The sequence below is a fragment of the Miscanthus floridulus genome, chromosome 2 (genome assembly GCF_019320115.1).
Source record: "Miscanthus floridulus cultivar M001 chromosome 2, ASM1932011v1, whole genome shotgun sequence".
Classification (NCBI taxonomy): Eukaryota; Viridiplantae; Streptophyta; class Magnoliopsida; order Poales; family Poaceae; genus Miscanthus; species Miscanthus floridulus.
The window spans coordinates 110,593,661-110,619,947 of NC_089581.1; the positions used below are offsets into that span (position 1 = coordinate 110,593,661).

The 26,287-nt window shown below is 47.2% G+C and overlaps 1 protein-coding gene across 1 annotated transcript; it reads right to left on the reverse strand.

The window, feature by feature from the left end:
* Positions 1-14,829: 14,829 nt before the first annotated feature.
* Positions 14,830-16,052, reverse strand: LOC136539353 (ethylene-responsive transcription factor ERF038-like). Its single transcript, XM_066531306.1, has one exon. It carries the CDS (start codon positions 15,965-15,967, stop codon positions 15,107-15,109), a length of 861 nt encoding a protein of 286 aa, XP_066387403.1. The 5' UTR covers positions 15,968-16,052; the 3' UTR covers positions 14,830-15,106.
* Between the last annotated feature and the right edge of the window lie 10,235 nt (positions 16,053-26,287).

The window sequence follows — 26,287 nt, forward strand, 5'->3', positions numbered from 1 at the left end:
AATTTTTGTATATATATACAGTAATACAAGATACAGAATTAATTAAACTATATAGTTGTACAAAATAATATTGATGATATATATTTGAATCTCTTGATAATTGAATAGAATTACTTTATTATTAGTGTTATATGATTTCATTAGCTACATGATATATAATTTTTGATATATTGACTTTAGTGATATATTGTATATATATGAATTTTGATATAAGAAAAAGACTGATTTCAGTGACATGTGGAAAGATACTAACTTTGGTGATATAAATTTTGATATTTTGACTTTAGTGATATATTGTATATATATGAATTTTGATATATGGAAAAAGACTGACTTCAGTGATGTTATACATACATATTAGAGAGTTATAAATTTGTATTGTTATATATATATATATATATATATATATATATATATATTAGAGAGTTTTAAATTTATATTGTTATATATATAAATTTGTTATATATATCACTTGCCAATAAATATTTCTAGAAAATAAGAAATCAAAGTTATGCTTTGGAGACTTGAATTTCGAGTGTAGTTATTTAATTAATTTTAAACACATGACTCGATCCATTTTATAGATATATGGTTTTTATTTTTTATAGATATATCTAGTGGTGTAAAAGCTAGATGGCTGCCCCGAGAGACAACATGGATGAAGAAATGATGGATATTATCAACACTGGCACTCAATTTGCCGATGGTGACCAGCAGGATGTAGATGACGGGATTCAATACCTGGCTCTTGAAAATAATCAAGAAAATATTGTGCAAGAAAATACTGGCGAGGTATATATATTTATATATATATTTGAAGATTATATATGTATATTTGAATATATATCATCTATTATGTGCACACATGATATTTATTTATTCTTTTTTTATACGTAGCCCTCTAGGTCGACGACCACAACGACGAAAAGCAAAAATATTTGAGGCCTAAAAAACCATTAGAGGGGCGCTACATAATATCAGAATTCAATATCGAGACAGGCGAACCACTTGGTCCACATGTAAGTAAATTCATGCAACACTGTGGGTACCTTGTAAGGGAAAGACTTCCGATCAGTGCCCGTGAATGGAAGCAAAAGATCAATGAGCCACATGTTAGTTTTGTCTCTGATCTTGATAAGAATTTAATTTGGGATGATATCCTTCAACATTTCACGTTGCAAGCGGATGATTATGATGATATCAACGATGATGAATTGAAGGAGCTAGTTCAAAAGTGGGCTATGAAGAAGATGGCCACATAATTCCAGACTTGGAAGAAATCCCTATACACGAAATACGTCAAGAAGAACCTAATGCCCAATTTCAATACTAGAGGCCCGCTCGCGAAGTTGAGGCCCTACTGAAATGATTTTGTATAGTACAAGACATCAGAAGAGGGTGAGTAACGAGTGAGAAGGAACCAAGAGAATGCCCGATAGAAGGTATACCACCATGACATGGGATCAGGTGGCTACGCGACTGCCATTCCCGAGTGGGAAAAAATGGAAGCGGACATTCTTGCCAAGGGTATCACACCAAAATCACTCAATTGGTCTAAACGCGCAAAGAATTGGTTTTTTGCTCATGGGAGAAGACTGGACCTAGAGACCGGGAAGCTGGTTCATGTCCCAAAACTCGAAAGGGCAACACAAAGATTTTCTTATGCTCTACAAGCTAAAGTTATTGGTGCGTTCAGGCCCAATAGAGAGAAGGATGAACTGACGTATGTCATCGGGACAGCTGAACACAGTGGCTGAACGAGAGGTTTAGGATGGAATATTTCTTGGGAGCATGGTTTCCCTAACGACAGAGATACCTATTGAATAACCACAACTAACACAAGCGCCAACACTATACACACACAGAGAACACATATCACATTCAACAAACGAACTACATCTTGGTCCTTCCCTTGATTCCCATTAGCTTTGTTGGCCATTGCATTGCCCATCAGGCCAGCATAGGGACGTAGGTTTGATTCTCCTTCGGACTGGGCTTCACATGTGCCATTGCCGCCTTCCTTCAGCATCTTTAAGATGTGCTTGATGTAGTCTGCTTCTCAGTAGAAAAATGGACACCCGCTGCCATCCCTTTGCCAAAATAACCAAATCCAACTCAATTGCAATAAGGACACAACAATCCAAGTGCTAAAGATTTGAATCATCAAACTCTAACTCACCTTATGGTCTGGGCAATAGTAGAATACCTTCCCTACACTCCATGGCTACGTGGAAACGCACCTCACCACCATTCGACTACCGCATTCGGTGCACAGGATGAGGGGAAGGTTGCCCACACACCTATTGGATCACGACGTGCTCCCTAGTGGTGCCATGGAGTAGATCGACAAGGCGGCGACAGCGGCTTGGAGAGTGAGTTCGGGCAAAGAGACAGAGACAGAGAAGAGAGGAGGTGAAATGGATAATATGAAAAGAACTGGGTGGCCTCTCTGCTTATTTGCACGCCCCAAACCAGGCTCAGGCACGGCTCACGTGCGCTTGGACACAGTCAGCACCATGTTGTCCACGCCACGTCGGCCAAAACCTTGTTCCAATGGATTATGGATCTAAGTGGAATACTTAAACAACATTAGGGTGCTAGAAGTACGATTTGAGAGTTTGTGGACCAAAGTGGCACCCTAAGACAAGTTCAAGGGCCTACGATGCATTTAACTCTAAAATTATTATAGTCACCGGCCATCCAAACAACTAATTTCGAGTTGGTTTGAAAAAAATTACAGACCTGCAATTTACAAGTGTTTTAGATAAAAAAACTAGGCTTCCAAACAGGTAATTGTTCTTGTTAGGTAAGCGTATTCTTTCGACAAAAGTAACTGATTGTGTTTTGTTGTCTTTCCTTCAGAGAAAAAGAGTAGAGCACAAGTTGATCTGAATAACCGATTGAGGTTTGTTACTAGCAAGCAGAGATGTGTCTTGATCTGAACATTTCTTACTCCTATATGATAGAATAGAATTTACTAGATGGTATAAGAGGTAACCCCAGCTTCAACGGCAAGACATTTGAGCCTTTTACCTATGTGCCATTATGAGAGATGGTCCTAGCCAACAAGCCACTAAAAAGTTTGAACGCACCCTGATAGCATGACGCTAAACTTTTTTGACTTCCATGCCATTCCGTCCACCTTCTGTTTGATTTCCACCGTTTAACAGCCCTAACATGTGGACCTGACCGATGACAATGTCCAAAATACCCTTCTCTCATAACCATGTCCTCTCCCTTCTTTCTCTCTCTCTATCCGGTAGGGCCGTAAGTGACCTGGTCACCTTCTTCCTCCTTAGCCTGTTAGCCGAGCCAGATGCTTCCCACGCATAGCTCGTTGCCGGCCGCTTGTGGCTCCTTTCTCTAGCTCTGCCCTTGTGTGCCAAGGGCCAATGCACCAGCGAGCTCACTAGCCTGATCCGTTCCCTTTGCCGTGACATTCCTACCCAGCTGCTGTGGGCACCAGCCGTGGACACTGCCGCATGGCAGCTCGCTCGCTAGCTAGTTACGACATAGCTACCACCACCCCACCAATGGCACCACGGTTGATGGCACGCTTTGGGCGTAGGGGCAGCGCGATGGCGTCGACGCTGGACAACGCGACCACGGCCGAGGGCGAGCACCAGGAGGTGGCCCCGGGCCCGGTGCTAGTGGAGTTGTTCATGTCGCAGGGGTGCGAGGTGTCGCTCGAGGCGAACGCTGTGGCGGCGCTGCTAGCGCAGGACTCCAGGGACGACACCACCGTCGTGGTGCTGGCGTTCCACGTCGACTACTAGGACTACCGCGGGTGGAAGGACCCCTTCATGTATGAGTCACATCCGGTTGCCGATGGTGATGAGCAGGGGGTCGGTGCCGTGGATCCTCATGCTTGGCCAGGCGAAGTTCGCGGAGGTGACCTCGGCGCCTCGACGGCGCGCGCTGTCGGCCATGGCGGCCACGGCCTAACTCTCGTAGTCATACACGGGGAGTAGCTGCTTCCCAAGCCAGAATGCGTAGGACTCTATGAGGAGGTGAAATGCGGTGGTCCTGTTGGCGGTGCACACCATGGCATACTCGTCGTTAGGATCTTGAGCGACGACATGATGCGCCTGGTGACGGCGTTGTGCCTGTCGCCTTCGGCGTTCCCGCTGAGCACTGCCCAGCGCGGCAGCCACGGTGCGAGCCAGGCACCCACATCCTGCCACCGACCGAGCTAGGCATAGCACCCCTACAACCCTTCCCAGTGTTAGGATCGTGGTGTACCTTTCTATGTAACCGTAGATCCGGGTAAGGCTCCTCGCCTTAGCGTAGTTAGGCCGTAGCAACGTAGACGCCAAGTTCGCCCTAGATGCCGCCTCACAGATGCCGGTGCTCGGCACGGTGGTGAGGAGGCGAGGTGGCAATCTAGTGGACTAGTGGAGACCTTGCAGAGGCAACGATGGTCTGGTGGGGCATCTCGTCGCTAGCAGCACACTGTAGATCGGATTAGAGTTTCTATCGGTGGGATCATGGTGGCTCAGACCAACCTTGTTAGGGTTAGGCGCCCCCGATCAGGGCACAGAGGCAAGGGCCCAATAGGCCGTTGGGCCTATTGGTGGAGATCAACTAACATTCTCCCCCTTGATCTCATTCCATCTTTCAATTTTATATCATTTACTTTTGTTCATTCCATTACAGATTAGCGCATAGAGCATGTCTCATCGTCACGGTCCATTACCGATAGATTTAACAGCTACAACACACTACTCTGTTCTGAAATAGATACTTATCTTTGGGCCTTCTTTTGTCCAAGAATTTTAGGCTTTCCCTTAAACCCATGCTAGCTACATGTTCTCTGAACACGTTGGGTGGTAAGCCTTTTGTAAGCGGATACGTGAGCATCTTTTCTATACTTATATGCTCAAGACTTATGACTTGATCCCGAACTTTATCTATCACAACATAATACTCTATGTCAATGTGTTTGGCAGCACCACTTGACTTATATTGTGAGCATACTGTACTGCCAGATTATAATCGTAGTATAACTTAAGTGGTCTATAGATGTTGTCAACCACCTTCAAACCGGGTATAAACTTCTTTAGTCAGTTCACCTGCCCTGTTGCCTCATATCACGCTACAAACTGTCATACATTGTGGACGATGTAGTAACGGTTTGCATTTGAGCTTTTCCATGAAATAGCTCCCCTTTTTTAGAGTGAATACTCTCCCGTCGTGGATTTTCTATCATCTCTAGCATAATAAGAATCTGAATTTCCCACTATGTGGAGTGAATCAGATCTTCTATACGTCATCATAATGCCTTTCATTCCTTACAAATAATGCAAGACTTTCTTTACTAATTTCATTGTTTTGTTCCAGAATTGCTCTGGAATCTACCAAGTAACCCGGTAACAAATGCCAAGTCAGGGCGCGTACATACTTAAGCATATTGTAAGCTTCCAACAGCTGAAGCATATGGAACCACTTTCATTTGATTGAGCTCATATTGGTTCCTGGGGCATTGAAAATCCCCATATATGTCGCCCTTGACTATAGGAGCAGGTGAGGGACTACATTTGTGCATACTGAATTTCTTTAAGATTCTTTCTATGTATGCCTTTTATGACAGTCCTAATACCCCTTTTCTTCTATCTCGGTGAATCTCGATCCCTAGAATGAACGATACTTCACCAAGATCTTTCATATCAAGTTTTGAGGACAAAACTTCTTTGTCTCCTATAGTAGACTGACATCACTACTAGCAAGTAAGATATCATCCACATACAGGACAAAGAAGATAAACTTCCCATTCTTAAACTTTGCATAGACACAATTGTCCTCTACATTCTCTTTAAAACCCAAAATTCTTTATTATCTGATCAAACTTTAAGTACCACTGTCTTGAAGCTTGTTTTAATCCATAAATGGATTTCTTTAGGTGGCATCCCATTCATACTTTTCCTTCCATGACAAAACCTTTCGGTTGTGCCACGTAAACATTTTCCTCCAAGTTTCCGTTGAGAAATGTCGTCTTTACATCCATCTGATGTAATTCTAAATCATAATATGTCATTAATGCCATTATGATTCTGAAGGAAACTTTACATGAGACTAGAGAAAAGGTCTCATTGTAATCAATCCCTTCTCTTTGCATAAAGCCTTTTGCCACAAGTTGCGCTTTATATCTCTCTATATTCTCTTGAGAGTCAAGTTTTGTTTTGTAGACCCATTTACAGTCTACTATTTTGGCTCCTTTAGGAATTATATCCAAATCCCAAACTTTATTGACATTCATTGATTTCATTTCATCTTCCATGGCCTCAAGCCACTTTGATGAATGATCACTACTCATGGCTTCTTCAAACGAGGTGGGATCATCCTCCATTTGAAATTCCTTAGTGTTGTACACTTTATAATCAGCAGGAATAACTGATTTTCTAACTCATTGAGACCTTCTAGGGGCCTTCACATTTGGCACATCTTCTGTTTGAGACTGCTGTTGCTCCCTCTCATGTGTGGCAATAGGTTCTATAGGATCCTGAAGAACAGGTTCCTCATCGTCATTCATTGTTGCCACAGGTGGGATAACACAGGTGCTGGCACCACAATATCTAGCACTGTCGGTGCAGCGACAGCAAGTAGTGAAAAAAATGGCTCATGAATCATTGGAGTGGGCACATACACCCGCTTCACTTCAAGGTCAATTTCTCGACCTACCATGCTCCCCCTCATCAATTCATCCTCTAGGAAGACAGCGTGTCTCGTTTCCACAAACTTTGTATGTCTCTCTGGATAGTAGAAAACGAAAAACTTTTGATTTTTCTGGGTAGCCAAATAAATGGCAACTTACTATTTTGGGATCTAACTTTCCAATGTTTGGGTTAAATACTTTAGCCTCAGCAGGGCTCCCCACACACTTAAGTTTTTAGTGAGGGTACTCTTTCTGTCCACAACTCATACGGTGTTTTGGGCACCGACTTACTTTGTACTCTATTGAGAATATGAATGTTGGTTTTTAACGCCTCCATTCACAGGCTCAACTATAAGGTGGAGTAACTTATCATACTGCCCACCATATCCATCAGGCTATGATTGATTCTTTTAGCTACTCTATTCTGCTGAGGTTCGCCTGGTGTAGAATACTAGGCTACTATGCCATTCTTTTAGGGTATGCCGACCATAGTATTCCCCCATGGATAGACCTGACTATCTTAATCTTTAATATCTTAAATTTATCCAATGCTTCTGTTCTTTTTTTGATTGGATAAATATAGCCATAATGGGAGTAATCATTTGTGAATGTTATGAATGAATTATAACCATCCACGCTCTTTACAGGAAAATGACCACAGATGTCTGTGTGAATAATCTATAAAATTCTTGCACTTCGTTTGTCATCTTTCTTTACATACTTTCCTTTTATGTATTCTGAGAGCTCAAATGGAGGAAGAATATTATTCTTAACTAGTCTTTCTATTCTCCCCCTCGAAATATGGCCTAAACAACAGTGCCATAATTTTGACGACGCATCGTGAGCTCTCTTATGTCATCATTATCAGCATAACACTTTGTCACCAGCTGCTTTATCAGCTGGGTAGCATATGTCTTTGAAGAGCCAGTGAACTGACTCTTTATTCTATTGAGGTACTCGGTGACCGTGTCACACTCTGGGATTGAGCCCACAATTGCAGGTTCAATCGTGTTCTTTATCACAGCCAAATATTTCTTGTTGGCAGTGACACACTTCCTATGCTCAAGGGCATATAATATCTTTCGGGATTCAAAATCCCTCTCTTTAGTTGCCCAAACGACATCAGCCTCGTTTGTCTCTCTCACCGGTGCCACAGACTCAGTGGAACACGGTGAGATGACTACCCAGTTCACCTTAGACAAGATGAAAACCAGGACAAACCTTTTCTTAACATAAAAATAACACCATTTGCATGCCTTGATTCCAACGTTGGTCAAAATCAAAACATATAACTATTCGTATACACTAATTCTACATCACCGTTGGACAAAAATAGAATTAATGCATAAATCATTAACTTTTACAACTGTTCTCATACACTAATTCTATATCACCGTTGGGTAGAAGTAAAATTAATGCATAAATCATTAAAATTATGATATTGTTATTAACAACGTTGGTCAGAAAATAACAACATCATAATCATGTCAAATCTCTTTTTCTCCAATTAAATACCACATTGGTTCAAAATAACTGAAGAATAAACAATTTCTTTAGCAGCGGAAAAACTTTCTTTTTCTCCAATTAAATATCACGTTGGTACAAATTAACTGGAGAATAAACCATTTCTTTAGCAGTGGAAAACGTATACTCAATTTCTTCAATTTTACCCATAGGGAAAAATTACTTTTTCTATTTTATTTAAGCCATTAATCAATTTCCAGGAAATAAAACCTTTATTGGAAAATCAAAAACGAAAAATGACTCAAATGCTCACTATTCTTTCGGCCCGGCCATCAAAACAGCCCGGCCCATCTTCCTTGCGCGACGCTCGGCCGCACCCAGGCCGCAACCTGGGCCTGGGCCGGTAAAGCCGCTCGGCCACGCGCGCCCGCCTAGGCCGCATCGCTGGCCCGTTCAATCTCGGTCGTCCGATGGAGATTGACGGCTGCGCGTCGATTTCGCGCGAACAAAACCGCGGTCGTGGCCTCCGACCGGAAAACCCTAGGCCATTCGCACTCTCTGCTTCTCTCTCTTCTTTGCCGCTCTCTCCTCTCTCTACCTCAGCGCAACCAGCAGCGACCGAGTGAGACGAGCGGTGAAACGGTGGACGCAGCGAGCGAGCGGCAGCCATGGTGCCGTCGCCGACCCCCTCGCCGGCGCACGTGCTCCCCAATGGGTGAGCACGCCGCCGTCGAGCAGCCTTGGCCACGGCGCCCCCTTGGCCGAGCCTGGCAGAAACATCTCCCCCTCCGCTCGGCCCTCTTCTCCCGCGCCGGTGAAGGGTTCGCCCAGTGCACGGTGAGGTCTCTTTCCATTCTCTTCCTTTTCTTCATGCGAGTTAGGGTTAGGGTTCGGTTGAACCCTATTCGTGTTTTCTTTTGGTTTGATTCGAGATCTCCGATTCGGGTTTTCTTTTGGTTTGATTCGAGATCTGCGAGATTATCCCCTTCCCCTCTTTCCCTTCTTTTCTTTTGAATCTGCTTCTTTCTACGGATTCAACCGATTGGGGTACTAGGGTTAGGGTTTTGGGATTTGCACTTTTCTTTTGATTTCTTTTCTTTTTGGAGTTCATCCGAATCGCTTCCCTTCCCCTTCTTCATGCGAGTTAGGGTTAGGGTTTGGTTGAACCTTTTCTTTTGATTTCTATTCATGGTTTTGATTTGGATTGGGATGAGGATGAGTTAGTTCATCCAAATCGGGTTCACTGTTGTTCTTCCCCTTCACCCAGTTAGGGTTAGGGTTGGGGAACCACTGTTCTTCTTTCCTTTTACTCCTTTCCTTAGATCCGAACTAGATCTGTTCTGTTCTTGTCGTGCGCCGGTGAGAACGGCAGTGCGGCATCTTTTCCCCGCGCAGTAGCGGTGGTGACCGGGGTTCCAGTGACGTCCGCCACCCCCGGTCCCTTTTCTCTTTGCTTTTACCCGGTTAGGGTTAGTGTTACACACAGGCAACCTCGCTCTGATACCATTGTTAGGATCGTGGTGTACCTTTCTGTGTAACCGTAGATCCGGGTAAGACTCCTCACCTTAGCGTAGTTAGGCCGCAGCAACATAGACGCCAAGTTCGCCCTGGATGCCGCCTTGCGGACGCCGGTGCTCGGCACGGTGGTGAGGAGGCGAGGTGGCAATCCAGTGGACTGGTGGAGACCCTGCAGAGGCAATGGTGATGTGGTGGGGCATCCCGTCGCTGGCAGCACACTGTAGATTGGATTAGAGTTTCTATCGGTGGGATCATGGCGGCTCAGACCAACCTCGTTAGGATTAGGCGCCCCCGATCAGGGCGCAGAGGCAAAGGTTCATGGCCTATTGGTGGAGATCAACTAACACCCAGCACGCACGCGTGCAACGCCGCGCGGGCAGCCGGAGCGAGCAACAGAGCAGAACCATACCTTGCTATGTCGATCTAGCTAGCTTGATGACCTCACCATGAAGTCATGCCCACACCTTATACAACCATTTTCCTTTACAAAAATAAATTCAGAAATACTTTAGAAATACACTTATATTGGCAATTAGCCTTCACTGTTTATCTCTATATTTGTGGCTAATATTAAAAGATCCCATACACTCCTACTAGTAGAACTAAAGGTAGTTTAGAGTTTTTCCAGCACACTTTAACACCGTTAAAGCTAAAAGTAGACGGAATGGCATGAAAGACAAGAAAGTTATCGTTGTGACATCAGGATACGTTCGAACTTTTTGGTAGCCTATAGGCCAGGACCATTTTTCATAATGGCACACAGGTAAAAGGCTCAAGACATTTCATCTACCTAGCCTTCAATGGAAGATTAGTAAACACATTCTGATTCTGAAAGCAAAAGGAAAATTCTGAAAACATTTTATCTTGGGACCCCTTTATTAGAATATAGGAATTTCACAGAATCATAAGAAAAACATCAGAAACATGAAAAAAAAATCCGCGTACAGAAGAGGCCTTCAAGAGAAAACCTATATGCCTAACGCAGTAAATTTCACGCAAAGTCGAAATCAACAGCTGGTTAGTTTACACCGCAAGATCAGTGTGGTCTGCAGAAACACTGTTTTCATGTCAACCTGTTGCAACGCATTGCAGATTCTAATTAAAGCTAGCTACGAATGCAGCTGCGCGAGAACCTTGTCCTTGTTGAAGTACGCCTCACACAACAAGAGAACATGACTCGTCTCGTCATGATCGATCTATCCATCTCCCTCACCATCAACATGTGACAGACAAGTTTACCGCTGCAGCAATCGCCTAATTGCTTTAGACACCGCAATTACCATCCTGGACTGAATCACCGATCGCTCTCAGTGAAGTTCACGGAACGGAACGGAACGGGACGGGACGCTGAATGCAACGGAACGGAGACTTGTCAGAGGCAGCGGCGATCTCTCACCGGCCGCGACAGTAATAAATCGATCGCTTAGGTAAACCTTTGTGTTTTCTCCCCTGTTTTCACCCACCGTCGAAACATGCATGAGGTGACGTGCATTCTCCCTGGGATCCAGGTGCTGCAGTCTAACCGGTCGGATTTGAGCCGTGAACGGGACGTAAAAAAATTGGAGAAACCAGGAAAGAGTTTTCATGGATATATATGTCGATCAGACAATAAGAGGCTGATCGATACCAATGGCTGCTGCTGCAACAAACCTGCCTACATCTACTGTTCCTTGTAGAAGAAAATAAACAGTCACAGGCTCACAGCCGCTTCAATTCATCCATTTGAGTAGCACGGCCAAGCAGGTTCTAAGGGCGCGCTTAGATCCTTCACCCCGCACTGTGTCACTTACCGAGCGGGGATAGCGAGGATAAATGGACGTTTGCTTCCCTTGCTCAAGCTCCTCAAGGACGAGGTTTGCCTCCCTCAGCTCGCGTGGTCGCCGATCCGGCATGATCCTCGTTTCCTGCACCGGCGCGGGTGAGGCGAGGCGAGGAGAGGTCTCGCTACCAAGTGCATCCTAAATATGTAGTTGGTGCGTCCTAGTGACTTGCTTAGTTTTCGACACAAACATAGGTAGAAACTAATCGTGCAATATTGTGGTTGAGAAACGTTGCAAATATGGAACAGCGCACCAAATTGTAAAATATATATGGTCATACGTACTTCTATTCAATTGCATTACAACTTGCATACTCACTTTATGGACACATGCATACGGGTTGAAGTAGAGGTAGTAGGTGATGTTGCATAGATGTAAATGTTCTGCTGATGTTTCTGAGACCTCTTTGTAAACTGGTAACTCCAGTGTGGATCAGAGTTCAAACTTAAACTTTCTAATAAAGTTGGATTGAGCCTTTGATCTAAAATAGATGCATACGCATATACGCTATTGGATCTTTGAAAGATTTAACCAACGAATATCAAGATTGACGAGGTGACACCACCAAACATCTCTCTCGTGTGAATATAATTGTGTTGTCGATTCCCAGCTCCTCATAAATCCAATGAGGAAGTGACACCATTTCAAGAATAGTTTACAAGATTACAGAGACAAAATCACATGGGTTTCCTAAATTGTTGATAAGATATCCTCCCTCTGTCCTAGGATATAGCTCATTTTACACCTTTTCAGAAAGATCGGGTAAAGGTTTAAATTGCCCTTCAATTATCATGTCCCATTACGTGGGTGTGGTAGCTACACCATTGTCCACGTCTCCGGTGGACAGGGGGCGGTACTTGCCAAATTTTTTTTACTCTAGCATCTTGCAAATATATTTTCATGCAACCAAACCAAAATCTTGTTGGATGTATTTTTCTGCACCCTATATCCACCTCAATACACATATGTTGGGGCAGTCGAGGTAAAAAATGACCTAATTTCCACCTTGTACCCCACAACAAGTGCAGGTCCTACTCAAGTAGCCGCTCTGTGCTTGGAAGATGCGAGTCACTACAGCTAGGATCAGCCGACAGAAGAAAAAGAGTAGGAAAAGATCAGTAGGGATCACTAGATCAGACATATTCACATATGTGGGTGGGGTGGTCTAGCAAAAGAGGTAGCGGTGGATACTTTCTGCTGGCCTGAGCTCACCAAGCACAATACAGTGGACACTAAACATGGCAAGTTATCTGTACCCATTCGACGATTACCCCTCTAATCTATGGGGACGGGGAGGGATGACCCGTTATGTGCCCAACAACATTGCTAGTGGTGGCGGGGGCACAGTGGCTAGGCAGGAGGAAGGGGACGAGCTCCATGACGAAGAGGTGCTTGGTAGCAGCGTTGGCGCTGGATCTAGATGAGTGGTCTCCCATGGCGCCCTTGCCCCCTGTAGAGAGGGACGCCATATGAACGGAGGGCAGTCGACACATAATAAATGGATCCAGAAGGGGAGGTGGTTGGGATAAGAGATTTTTTTATCTACATAATGGTACATTATGTATCTTTCATTGTGAATGAGTTATAATAGCTATTGACTACTTGTGTGGGTCCAGTTTTAGCTAGCCTAAACGTTTAAACACACTAAACAAACAATCATCTATCGTTTAACTAAACAATCATCATTTGGGCGCTATAGTTTTTGTGACTCTATACATTGTGGTTGCTCTAACTAGATATAGGAGTTGAATTTTTCTCAATCTCATAGAGTTGCTCTAGGTAGAAATGTACTAAAGTTTTTTTAATCTCCCGCTGACACTCAAAATAGGATAGTAAGCCCTTGTTTAGTTCATCAGAACTCCCAACTTTGGCACTATGCAAAAAGAAGATTCCCCGTTATATTAAACTTACGGTACATGCATGAAGTACTAAATGTTGACGAAATCAAAAACTAATTGTACAGTTTAATTGTACTTTGCGAGACGAACGTTTTGAGCCTAATTAGTCAACGATTGGACAATTATTACCAAATAAAAACGAAACGCTACAGTGCGCTACAGTGCCACCCGAATTTTGCCGGCGCCAACTCTGGGGTGAACTAAACGGGGCCTAAATAGAGACCCTTCTCGGTTACCCGTGTTCCATTGCTATAGTACTATAAAGTACATCAATCCAAGATACTGCATTTAGATGCTCATCCTCCCTCGTTAAGTCGTTCAATGCTGCCAAATTAATGGCACAGCAGGGTTGTACCGTGACAACTGTGTCCAGCTCGACCGCGTGGCCGCCTGACGTGTGCACGTCCGCGTACGTACGCGCTACGCAGGTAGGACGTAGGAGTACCACCGTACCAGGTCAGGTACTACATACAAAAACGCACGTATTGTACTGTATTCGTCTACACCACCACGTCCGCACGCACGTCCAGGGCGGCCGTATGCATCCAAGAATCTCACTCCCACGCAAGTCAAAACTCAAAACTGAGCTGGTGGACACCGATGATCGGAGCTTAGCCACACTGCAGTGCGGTGCGCTGCAGCTGACCACCAGCTCAGCCACCCAGCTGCCGACGTGGCGTGGCCATCGCCACCGTGGCACGACCAGGCGGCTGTCACGCACAACGCTTGGGCTTGGCCGGGCCCTTTGCCTTGCCGGGAGGGGCAGCGCCCTGTTCCAGCGATAGGGCAGGGGCAGAAGGCAGAAGCCAGCTGCCCAGCCCAGCCATGGTAACTGCGGTAAGCGCGAGCATCAGCTTTCCGCGCTGCAAATGATGTCCGCGCTTAAAAATAAGCTACGCTCCCTGTAGCACGAGCATCAGCATCTCCGGCAAGCAAAAGGAGCCTTCCAAAGCTGCAGAGAGACTGTAGGTGGAAGGCGAAGATGCTGCAGCCTGCAGCTAGCCACATGAGGAACGTAACACTTTTGTCACCACTTGATCATGGGGGTGGGGGCAGAACAGGACGGGACACGCCAATCAGGATTCCCCCCTGTTGCTGCTGAAGCTGAACAATAAGTTAACTATACACTTGATGATAGAAAAATGGTAGGGAAATGGAACGGAATATATGTGTGCTGGACTTGACTGGCCAGCTCTGGTTAACGCTAATGGGTTACCTGCACTGCAATTATAATAGACAATTGCCATTGACTGTGAGGTTAAGAACTTGAGACATTTCGTGGTCAGCAGCAAGGTTAGATTCTGCCTGCTGGGTTCCCATTTCATCTCAGGTCATTACAGTCATTTCCTTTTTGTCCTTTCACTGGGGGATTTGGTACAGCACACATGGGATAGTGGAAGCAAAGGCAACTAAAATCTAGCAAGGTCAACTACTGCTCGAATTCACACACTGGATCACATTATTACTAACTGGTACTAGTATATGCAATAATTAATTAACCGATAGGTACTTACTCGTTTTACACTTATAAGTACACAACTTATATCTCTCATTTATATATGTTCATACTTATTTGACCCAATTGAAAAGAGGAAGAAGAAAAGAGCTAGCTGTTTTTCCAGAGTAAAAAAAAAGAAAGAGAAAAGAGAGGGGGAGAGAAGACGAAGACGAAGACGAAGACGAAGAAATGGGATACCACTGCTACTATCGTTTTGTTAAGACCTTGTAACGCAAGCAACAAGCATCTCTGACTGCTACTCCCAAAGCAGCGGCTCCTCGAGGCGCAGCTCCGCATTGACCTCCTCCACGTCAGTGAGCGGGGCCCACATCGGCGGGAAGCACCCGAACCCGTCCCGGATGTCGAGGAGCAGGTCCGGCAAGTCGAACAGCTGCCGCTCTTCCTCCACGCCACTCGACGACGGCGTCCCCGGCTGAGAGGCCGGCGGTGGTGGTACCGGTGCCTCGGCGGCGGCCTCCACCTCGGGCGCGGCGCCGTTCTTGGCGGCGGCGGGCTCTTCGCGTGCGTCGCATGGCGCCACCGGCGTGCCGGCGGCGTCGGGCTCCGATGATGGTGACGACGGCGACGGCGACGTGAACGCAGCGGCCAATGCGGCGGCGGCCTGGACGTCCTTGGGCGCCGCGGACGCGGCGCGCGGGAGCACGCCGGCGAGGTCCGGGAAGTTGAGGTGCGCGGCGCCGGCGCGGCCCTTGATGGCGAGCGCGGCGACGTCGTGGGCGCGCGCCGCCATCTCGGCGGTGGGGAACGTGCCCAGCCATATGCGCGACTTCTTGCGCGGCTCGCGGATCTCTGACACCCACTTGCCCCACGCCCGCATCCGGACGCCGCGGTACGTCGGGTGCTTCCCCTCGCTGCTCCGCTTCTGCTTCTTCGCCGGCGCCGTCTTACCAGCACAAAAACCTTCCTCCCCGCCCGCCTCGGCCTCGATCTCTGCCTCCGCCGGCTGCCGCTTCCGTGGCACGGGCGCGGCATTGGCCGCCGCCGGTGACGGCGGCGAAGAAGACGAGTCCGTGACAGTGGACGAGCAGCAGGAGGTGGTACACGACGAGGTGGTGGTGGCAGAGGAAGAGGACGTTTCTTGGAGCTCTTGAGCCATGGCTAGAGCTCTGTGCACGGATGCGCAGTGGTCTGCGGAAGCGGGAGGACGAAGTGATGAAGAGTATGGTTAGCTACCTAGAGGACTTGTGTGCTGCCTCTGTTTGTAAGTGGTGCGAGGGCCCTTTTTATCATGAGATGGGTGTCAAATGAGGGTGGGGATGCAAAAACAAAAGTTTACTTGCGGCTTGCGGGAAATCAAAAGAACGTGTGTTGGTATATATGCTAGGCGGCCCCTTGTACTGTCCCACAGTTTTTCCTTTTCCTTTTCTGTTAGCTTTTGGTCCTATTTGTTTTAGATTTCAGCAGACAACTCATAAATTGTAACCATCCACATGCTGGATTCTTACTGCCAACGATCTGCTTGCCCCAAGTTTGCAAATTGTAATCCACATTCGGCTAGCTATACAACACAAGGGCTTTTCTCTTAAAGTGCACTAGTTTGTATTATGTGGTTTTTGGGTTACTTGTACTACTTAAACTGTGTAATTTAAGTGCTTTACTTCATGTGCTGGGCTTCACTGTACACCCATGTTGTCATGTGGGTGCTGCATGCCAGGATAATAGACTAGCGCTGGTGTGTTCATTACTTGTGTTAATTGTCTAATTGTGTGATGTCATTTTTGTTGCAAGAGATTGAGTGATGGACCTTTTAAGACGACGGTATCATGGTAGAATTTCTTTAGAAGTCTAAACAATTATTATCTGTTACTTTAACATACAGATAATTTTTCGAAACATATGTTTTATGGATTTTTCTTGTGGTGCTATTCATGGGGCCAAATTATTATAATCCAATGGTCTATTTGCCCTAAGGTTGCTTGTTGTTACCATCCACAAACTATACAAACATGGCCTTGTGTTTAGTCTGTGGTATGTGCTGATCATATAATAGTCATTTAGCCCATTAATTAAACACAATTTAAACACTACACATTTGTGGCAGAACCACCCGAAATAGCACGTTTCCAGAGGCGTTCGTCTTCCACCAAACACTAAGCACCCCAAAAGCAAGCTACATCGGACGGATTCCGTCGAGCACACCCTAAGGAAGAACTCGAATAATCAACGTTTTTCCTCCAGGATCCAATAATGAGAACGAGTTTACAATACTTAGTCCATTTCATACAACTAGAGTTCTTAGAAATACATTATTACAGTACCAAGTTCATAGCGCAGAATTTAAACAACAGAATTACAATAAACATCTAACGGTACAATACAAGGATCTGTCTGTGCCCACCAAAAGAATCCTCCACACAGCAGCTACCCTTCAAGCTACACCTGCAACAGGGTAAATAAACCCTGAGTACATAATATACTCGCAAGACTTACCCAACTAGTGGGAATAATTTTTCGACTCCAAAGGATATGATAAACTTTTTGGGTTGCTGGGTTTCTTTTTTTACAGAAAGCAATACTAGTAGTGAATACTTATGTATGTTTCTTATTAGCAGTCATGATTAGTTCATTATCTAACCATTCTAGGTAAGCACCTGTTCTACTTTCAAGCAAGAGTTGAGCAAATAGATCAATTTCACTCTCTTTCATCTTCCAGTTCTTACTATGGTGCTAGATTGTAGACAAGTCGTACCGGATTACCCGGCGATTCGCGAATTAATGTGCCCAGCTAGGTACCCCGAAACACATGCCCCGCTTGTACCCCATGCACAAGCAGGACCAACCCATCACTCTCCTGTCAAGGGATCTAGGTCCCCGTCTAAACTTGGACTCCAAGCCCCCATACCTGAGTCCCAGACTTAGTGTGGTGCTAAGACCTCCACCATCCCCACCTCCAATTAGTCGGCCCAGAAAGAGCCAAAACCCACGACAAGAGAGCAATGAGCCTTCCCAGCTCCCATAAATAGGTATGTGCTCAGGATAATAAGTCTGTGACCTGACTAGAATCCAATGCAATGGATGGTCCTTAACCGACACAAACATGGAAAACAATGTAACCAAGATATGCCCCGTTGGCCGTGGGACATAACCCCTTACACCCACCAATATCCATACCATATCCCTGCCCGATCTTCATTTCCTTTCACCATTTTATCATGAGTGATAATAATAATCACCTATTGTGAGTAACGGCAGGTTACTCACGCTACCGATAGACTAAGCATAGCAGCTACTCGACCTATGCTAGTAGGACTCATAGGACAGATATATTTATGCAGGTGGTTTCCATAAAATGCCTGTAACATAAATGCACATCATAGATATATATATTCAGTGCTTATTCAAAATAAGGGTTATGCACCGGGGCTTGCCTTGGGCAGGCACGGTGTTAGCTCAGTTAGTCAGTGGTGGCTCTGGTACCTCCTCCTGCATGAGGATCTCCTCCTCGTACTCTTCAATAACCTCCTCGTACTCCTGCTCGCTCACGGTCACGAACTCCACCAACTCGTTCTCTACATGCATGCAATGACGATGCAACACTCAATATTAAGGCAATAGTAGTTCTTAAAATAAGAATACATCTTGTTGGTGCGAAAAATGACCAACAAGTAAATATTTGTTGTTTTGCCATACGTTGTGATCGGATGTGGCCTAGCACTCAATGACATAGGGTTTATACTGGTTCAGGCAACGTGTCCTACATTCAGTTTGAGTCGGTCGAAGACTTTATTCCTGAGCCTAGGTGCTCGAAGTTTGCTGTGGGGTTACAAACGAGTGGGAGTAAGATGGGTGGTGTTAGAGGTCCAGTCGGACTCTGGACTGAAGGGCCAAGAGTGACGGGAGCTCCTACGTGCACTAAGTATTGGAACATATGCTCCATGTAGCTTTAGAGTTCTAGAGCCGTGAAGCTATTCGAGTGCTCAGAATATCTAAAGCTAGCAGAGAGAGAGTCAGAATGATCTGTCTATCGTCTATTCGTTGTTGTCCGCCCTTCTATTGGGAGAGAATGCATCCCCTTTTATAGGTTTAAGGGGATGGCCTTACAAGTGAGAGAGAGAGAGAGTGAGCGTATGTGTTTCCTAGTCTTGTTTCCCACGCCATCGGGTACAAGATAGTTTGTCGGTGCCCACAATACTGTTGATGCCCAGATGCATGTGCTAGACTCCATCGTGTTTTTCTAGTATGGCAAATGTCGGCACCTACCATACTGTAGGACAAATGTCGGCACCCGTAACGCTGTTCGTGTTCTGACATGTCTGAACGGTTGGAAAGCACCCTTCTGGCATGGCTTGTCAGTACTGTCCTGCAGGTGTGTAGGGTACAGTCCTCGGTATTATGGTTGACTTGGTGCCTCACCTTATCTGCTCCACCTGATTTCTTGGGTCCTCACCGAGTGGACATCCCCGGTCGGTCGTTCCCAGTTGGCTCTGACCACGCTGGTCAGAGAAGAGCCATAAGTAGTGGTTCGGTGTATTCCTGGTCGGAGAAGCAGGTCGGAGTCAGAAGCGAGCGTCGCCCCTCTTTGGCTAGGCCTTCCAGTTGGAGAAGCGGGTCAGAGTCAGAAGTGAGCGTCGCCCCTCTTTGACCAGGCCTTCCAGTCAGAGAAGCGGGTCAAAGTCGGAAGCGAGCGTTGCCCCTCCTTGGCCAGGCCTTCCGATCGCAGAAGCGGCTCAGAGTTAGAAGTGAGTGTCACCCCTCCTTTGCTAGGCCTATCGGTCAAAGACTGGATCTCTCTTTCGATCTGTCATTTAGGTATCTAGGCCGGCCCAGGAGCTATGCATCGTTCGCAACATCATCTACTAGGCTGAGCTTCTGCTGGGAAGTGGGCCCATTAGGGACCCCGGGTTTATGAACCCGACAGGAGCCCCTAAACCCCTGGGTGATTCTGGTAGAATCGTCTAGGGGATTTTTCATTTTGCTAGTGGGTGCGCGTGAGCGCACCCAGTGGGTGTAGCCCCCGTGCCCCCGGGTGATTCGGGTAGAATCGTCTGGGGGATTTTTCAACTTGCCAGCGGGTGCGCGTGAGCGCATCCGGTGGGTGTAGCCCCCGAGCCTGCGTCCGACTGGTGAGTCGATTGGAGGCTGAGTATCTTGGTACTCCTTCCTAGGGCCGCAGACTCCTGTGTTTCTGTCGTTCGGAGTGTTCATCCGTGTTTGTCCTGCCCACGACCTATGCGGTCGGTTGATTTCCCAAGTCGGCGTTGGGCGACCTGAGCCTCTGATCCCTGTTGGATTTGGTGGGGGTTGGTCTAGTTCCGTGCGTTACCCCATCTATGGTTTTCGCAACCAGAGGGGCTAAGCTAACATCGCTTGCCTCGATGGCTCGAGTGACGCACTCGGTGAGCTCACTAACGGGTGCGTTCGAGCGGAATCTGGGTCTGTCATTCGTAATGGTGTCGGCATAGCCCTCATGTGGTATTCCACTGCTCCTTAACCCGCCTCTCGGTAGATGCCCGGGTCATTCTGGAGACCGACTCAGGTGGCCCGCTGGCCTCCCCTCGATTGGGATTCTGTGGGCATGGCTCGAGGTTAGGATCAAACAAGAAGGTTGAGATGACCCTGTCTGGTTCTAAGCATACCAGGCGAGGGCTACTGGGGCTCATCTGCATTTTTTCCCTAGCTCTATTTGACGCGAGGCCGCCTAGAGCCCTTTGCGAGCCAGCCTTCGAACCCCGGTCGGTCATTGCTCATGTTGAATGAGGCAACTACCGCTTTGTGATGCAACACGAAGCATTGTGGTGCATTAATTGCATATACGATGCTTTGGATGTATGGGATGAATGAATGAATGTGTGAATGCATGCATGAGAATGGATGAATGAATGATCATGCATCCGAAAATAAAGTAAGAGGGTTTGGTAAAGTTATCTTGATGACTCAAGTGACGGGTTCGAGGAGCTCTTATTGGATATGTTCGAATGGGATCCATGTCTGTCATTCATGATAGAGTTGGCATAGCCCATAGGAGCATCCCTCTGCTCCTTACTTGTCTCTCGGCATTCGCCTGAGCCGTCCGATCGACTTAGGTTACCCATTGGTCTCTCTTCAGATGGAGATCCCATCGTTGGGCCATTCCAATTCTTGCCTGGGAAGGCGGAGGGCCATTTGTGTGTGGTTGTGCATTGTTTCCTGTGCCCGACATGCGGTAGTGGTGGACCATACCTAGGCCACATCCTGTTTAACCAGACATCGTTTCATTGGGTAGGGCGCGTCCCATCAGTCAGGACGCATCCCACCGCATGCCTATCTGTAAGGTCAAGATGGCGGACTAGAGGGGGGTGAATAGTTCTTTCTAAAAATAATTGCGTCGGCTAACCGAAACAAGTGTGGAATTAAAACTATTGGTCTAGCCAAGACTACACCCCTCTATCTAGCACCTTCCAAAGATACTAATTAAGCAACAAAGGTGCCGGGCTAGCTAGAGCTCACTTAACCAATTCTAGAAGCAAGGTCACACAAACCTATGCCACTAGTACTTCAAGCAACAAGGGAGCTCCTACACAAGCTAGTAAGCAAAAGCACAAAGCCACCTAACCTCACTAGCAATGCTCAATAACATGGCAACCAATGTCAAATTAGAGAGCGCAATTACTTAGCTACACAAAGTAAGTAATGTGACTAACAAGGTTACACAAACCAAATTAGCCACGCAAGGGAGCTACTTCTATGCTACACAAGCAAGAAGGTAACTAGTAAGCTACACAAGCTAACTAATTACAAGAGCAACTACACAAGCACAATGTATATGAAATATAAATACAAGCTTATGAAAAGGGATTGCAAACCAACAGGAAGAACAAGGTTGACACGGTGATTTTTCACCCAAGGTTCACGTGCTTGCCAACACGCTAGTCCCCGTTGTGTCGACCGCTCACTTGGTGGTTCGGCGGCTAATTGGCATCACCCACCAAGCCCGCACGTCGGGCACCGCAAGAACCTACCTCGAAAGTGAGGGTAGCTCAATGACACGCTAAACTAGAGTTGCTCTTTGCGGCTCCCGCGGGGTGAGCACAATGCCCCTCACAAAGCTCTTCTCCGGAGCACCGCACAAGCTTCTTGCGGGCTTCGACGGAGACCACCACCAAGCCATCTAGGAGGTGGCAACCTCCAAGAGTAACAAGCACCACTGGCTTGCAACTCGATCACCTAGTGCCACTCGATGCAACCTCACGATGCAATCGCACTAGAATCACTCTCTCACACAATCGGATGATCACTATCAAGCATATGTGAGATGGAGGGCTCCCAAGCACTCACAAGCATGGACACAAAGTCCCCTGAGGTGCTTAGCATCAGCCATGGCCGAGATCACCTTCTATTTATAGCCCCATGGGCTAAACTAGCCGTTACCCCTTCACTGGGCAAATTTTGGGACGACCAGACGCAGGACCTCAGCGTCCGGTCACCCGATGCTTGCCATGTGTCATCGGCTTCAAACGCTGTTCACCTAATCTCAACGGTCAAGTGATGACCGGACGCAGCTACTCAAACTGATCAGACACAGCAACCCCAGCATCCGATCATTTCCTGTAAGGTACCAGTCGCGATCGGATGCGTCCGGTCGGTCATGATCGGACGCAGCATTAGCATCCGATTCTTCTCCAACTTTTCTTCGTCGCCTACATCATCGTACGTCAGCCTGACCAGATGCACCGTGCCAGCGTTCAGTCACTTTTAGTACCAGCATCCGGTCGAAGACCGACGCCTACACGCTCTCTGTAGTCACTGACCGGACGCAGGACCTCAGTGTCCGGTCACCTCATGACCAGCGTCCGGTCCACTCTATGAGACCCTGTCTTTTCTGTATAGGGCGCCGGTGGCACCGTCGGACTGTCCGCACTCTATGGGCGGACACTCCGCCGGTGGAGTTATGAACCCTTCTCGCCTCTGTTTCATCGCCGAGTTGATCCACATCAACTCTAACTTCATCTCCTTTATAAATGTGCCAACACCACCAAGTGTACACCACCATGTGTATGTGTGTTAGCATTTTTACAATCATTTTTCAAAGGATTAGCCACTCAACTTGCCATGCCACTCAATCCTAGCGATGAAGCAAAGTTAGATCACTCAAGTGGCACTAGATGACCGATATGCAAACAAGTTTGCCCCTCTTGATAGTACGGCCATCTATCCTAAACCTGGTCATAAACTTCTCTACACACCTATGACCGGTGAAATGAAATGCCCTAGGTTATACCTTTGCCTTGCGCATCCCATTCCATCTCCTCCAATGTCGATGCAACACATGCACCAACACAATCAACAATGATATGATCCACTTCATATCATCACATGATCATATTGGTTCATCGATCTTGACTTCACTTGCTTTTCACCGTTGCCTTCGTCCCTCGGCGCCAAGTCTTGCTTAAGCTTCACTGCCACGTGGTCCATCGCTCCAAAGCCTCCAACTTGCCCTTCACGCTTGCAACCGGTCCATCAAGCCAAGTTTTGTCTTGATCTTCTCCACCTTGATCACATGACTCAATGTCATGTCTCATGTGCAATGAGCTCCTTCATCATCACATGTGTGAGCTTTGCAACATCTCCAAGCCATTTTCACCTTCATGGCATATGTTGCTCACACACATGTACCTGTGGACTAATCACCTGTGTATCTCATATAAATACCATTAGTCCACCTAGGTTGTCACTCAATTACCAAAACCACACAAGGACCTTTCACTATCCACATTAAAAATAGGGGAAGGGAGAGTGTTTTTGCCCCAATCCTTCGCCTTTCTCCAACTATTGCCTTTCCTCCTTAAATAGGGGAAGGGAGAGGGTTTCCATCCTATTCCTTCGCCTATTCTCCAACTGATGCCTCTCCTCCTTCCCTTTTTGCCAAGCGCGTTCATGCGCCGCAGCGGTTCCTAACTGAGAGAGGGTAAAGCAAGGGAGAGGAGAACTCATAGATTTGTTCATGAATCTGAAGCGAGATGTCGAACTGGAGGCCATCCAATGTGGACGAGGTGATGCTGGCTGCCTTCGCCGAGAAGGGGGTGCTCCCACAAAGGAGGTGGTGCACTGGAGGGGTCAGGAGGAGACGCGGCCAGGCCAAAGGGAGAACATCCATCGGCGGGCCATAGAGTCGAGATAGTGGAGATCCCCTACCCTGGCGAGGCAGGCACCAGGGTGGAGCCACCAGCCATCCCACCGTCGTAGGAGCTAGCGGTGGTCTGGTCGTCGCAAGATGTTGCGGCGGCTGGATCTTCCAGCGGGTTGGGGGTGACCCACGAGCCGGTGTGGCCCTACCCCGGTGACCCAAGGAAGGCTCGGTTCGTCCTTCGTGACGACAAGGAGGTGGGGCTCTAGCACTTCCTGAAGGAGAGAGGACTACTAATGGAGTCCGATCTCGCCCCAACCAAGGCAAAGCTCAGGGAGGCCATAGAGCGGGTTGAACTCATCCATCAGGCAGTCTTAGTCGATCTACCATGCATCACCGAGGTAAGCCTTTTGTATTTTTAGTGTTTGTCCTCAACTCCTTGCTCTTTCGCTGGTTGTGTCAGCGTGCTTGCTTCTCGCTTTATAGGAGTTAGAGGCAAAGTCGATCCGCAAGTCCCATTTCCTTTAGGAGGAACATGGTCGGATGGAGCGGGATGCCACAATGTAGTGGCGGGTCAACGAGCTTGAGCGCTGGCTAGAATCCACCCATTGCGAGTCCTAAGACTGGGCGGCCGAGGCAACGGGAGTGCGAGTGGCAGAACTACTCACGGTGGAATGGGCGACAACCACCGAGTGGGGACTCGACACAGCGAAGGTCCACTTGGCGGAGACCAAGGTGGTGCTCCAGAAGTCCTTGGATGCTCTAGAGGTGGAGCAGAAGGCCTGGTCGAAGGTTGATTGGGAAATGCTCACGCTCCGGGGCAAGTGCTTGGGGCAGAGGAGTCGCCCGCTTGGCTACTCGAGAAGGTGACCTAGCAAGAGGAAGGACTCTCCATCCTCGAGAACACCCGCCTCATTATGTACCTGTTATGCCTTTGGTTGATGCCTTGGTTTTTCCTTTCCTTTTCTTCTGAGCTTGTCGTCCTTTTTCTAGAACTAGGTGGAAGGATTGGATCTCTGGAGACAGAGCTAGATACAACCAAGTCAGCAATTGGTCGGAGCGCGGAGGTGCTAGCCAAGTCCCTTGAAGAGCGACGTGCTCTCGAGGGGGAGCTCGACCAGATCCACAACATCGCTTAGGTCATTGTTTCGGTGGTGTTCAGGTCAGTGCCGAGCACCAGCACGCCGAACGAGGTTCAAACACTCATCTCCAATGGGATGTTCTACGGGACATCGGTGGTGCTAACCTCAGTGGCGACGCACGACCTGGACCTAGACTTCACCGCTATCTGCGAGGGGTACACCAATGGCTGGAGCATGGATGCCATCCATGCACTCGGGGAGAGCTTGGTGCCATACACATAGATGGTTGCTGAGCAAGTCTCCACATAGTGGGTGATGGAGGCTCACCGTGCAAGCATGGCTGAAGGCGTGCGTCAAGAAGACGTCATTCAGCCTGCGGATGGAGTGGAGGCCGGGTCAGAAGCGAGCATCATCCTGCCTCTGACTGAACCGAACATCACCCCATTGGAGAGCGAGCAACCCTTATCTTTGTTGATCACGCCGTCAGCCGATGCCGCTAGGCGGCCATAATAGAATTTAGGGCAAAAATAGTCAGCAAATGTAAAGGATAAGTTGGTGGGGGAGCCCTCGTGTGAACAATTGTTTGTATTCATGAATACATCAATTTTGTTTTGTGATGGAATCACTTATAAGGGGAATCATATCCCATCCATTCTTTGTTTTTATCCTAGCATAACCTTGTTTTTTATCCTTTCTTTTTTGCACCTGCCTGTTCAACCCATAGGCTGCAACCTTAAGAACCCAGGCGTGGCCCGCGAGGCTCAGCTGCTCGTAACCGTAGGTTGTGGCGGGGTGTTATCGTTCAGGAGTTTGAAACAAAGTTACGTAGGGTAATTAAAGGAATGGACTACCCTTTCGTTTGGGTAAAAAGTATTTACTATATGATAGTAAAAAAGAGGTGGTATCGCACCCTCATGGAGCCCTTGAGTGACCCTGGCTGAGAGTGCTCAGGCTAGCGTGCTTGTAGGAGCAAACGTGGAATGAAAGAAAGTGATAAGACCAAATTTTTAGGGGAAGAAATGACACAACTGTTTGATGTTCCAAGTGATGGTGAGAACGTTGTCGTTGTCATCCTTTAGTCGGTAGGCGCCCGGTCAAATCACCTCAGTCACTGTATAGGGACCTTCCCATGGTGGAGAGAGTTTGTGTTTCTCCTTGGTTGATTAGGTTCTTTGGAGTATGAGGTCTCCAACCTCGAGGATCCTCCCTCTAATTTTTCTTTCATGGTACCTACGGAGAGTTTGCTGGTAGCGAGCGAAGCAGATGACGGTCATCTCATGGGCCTCCT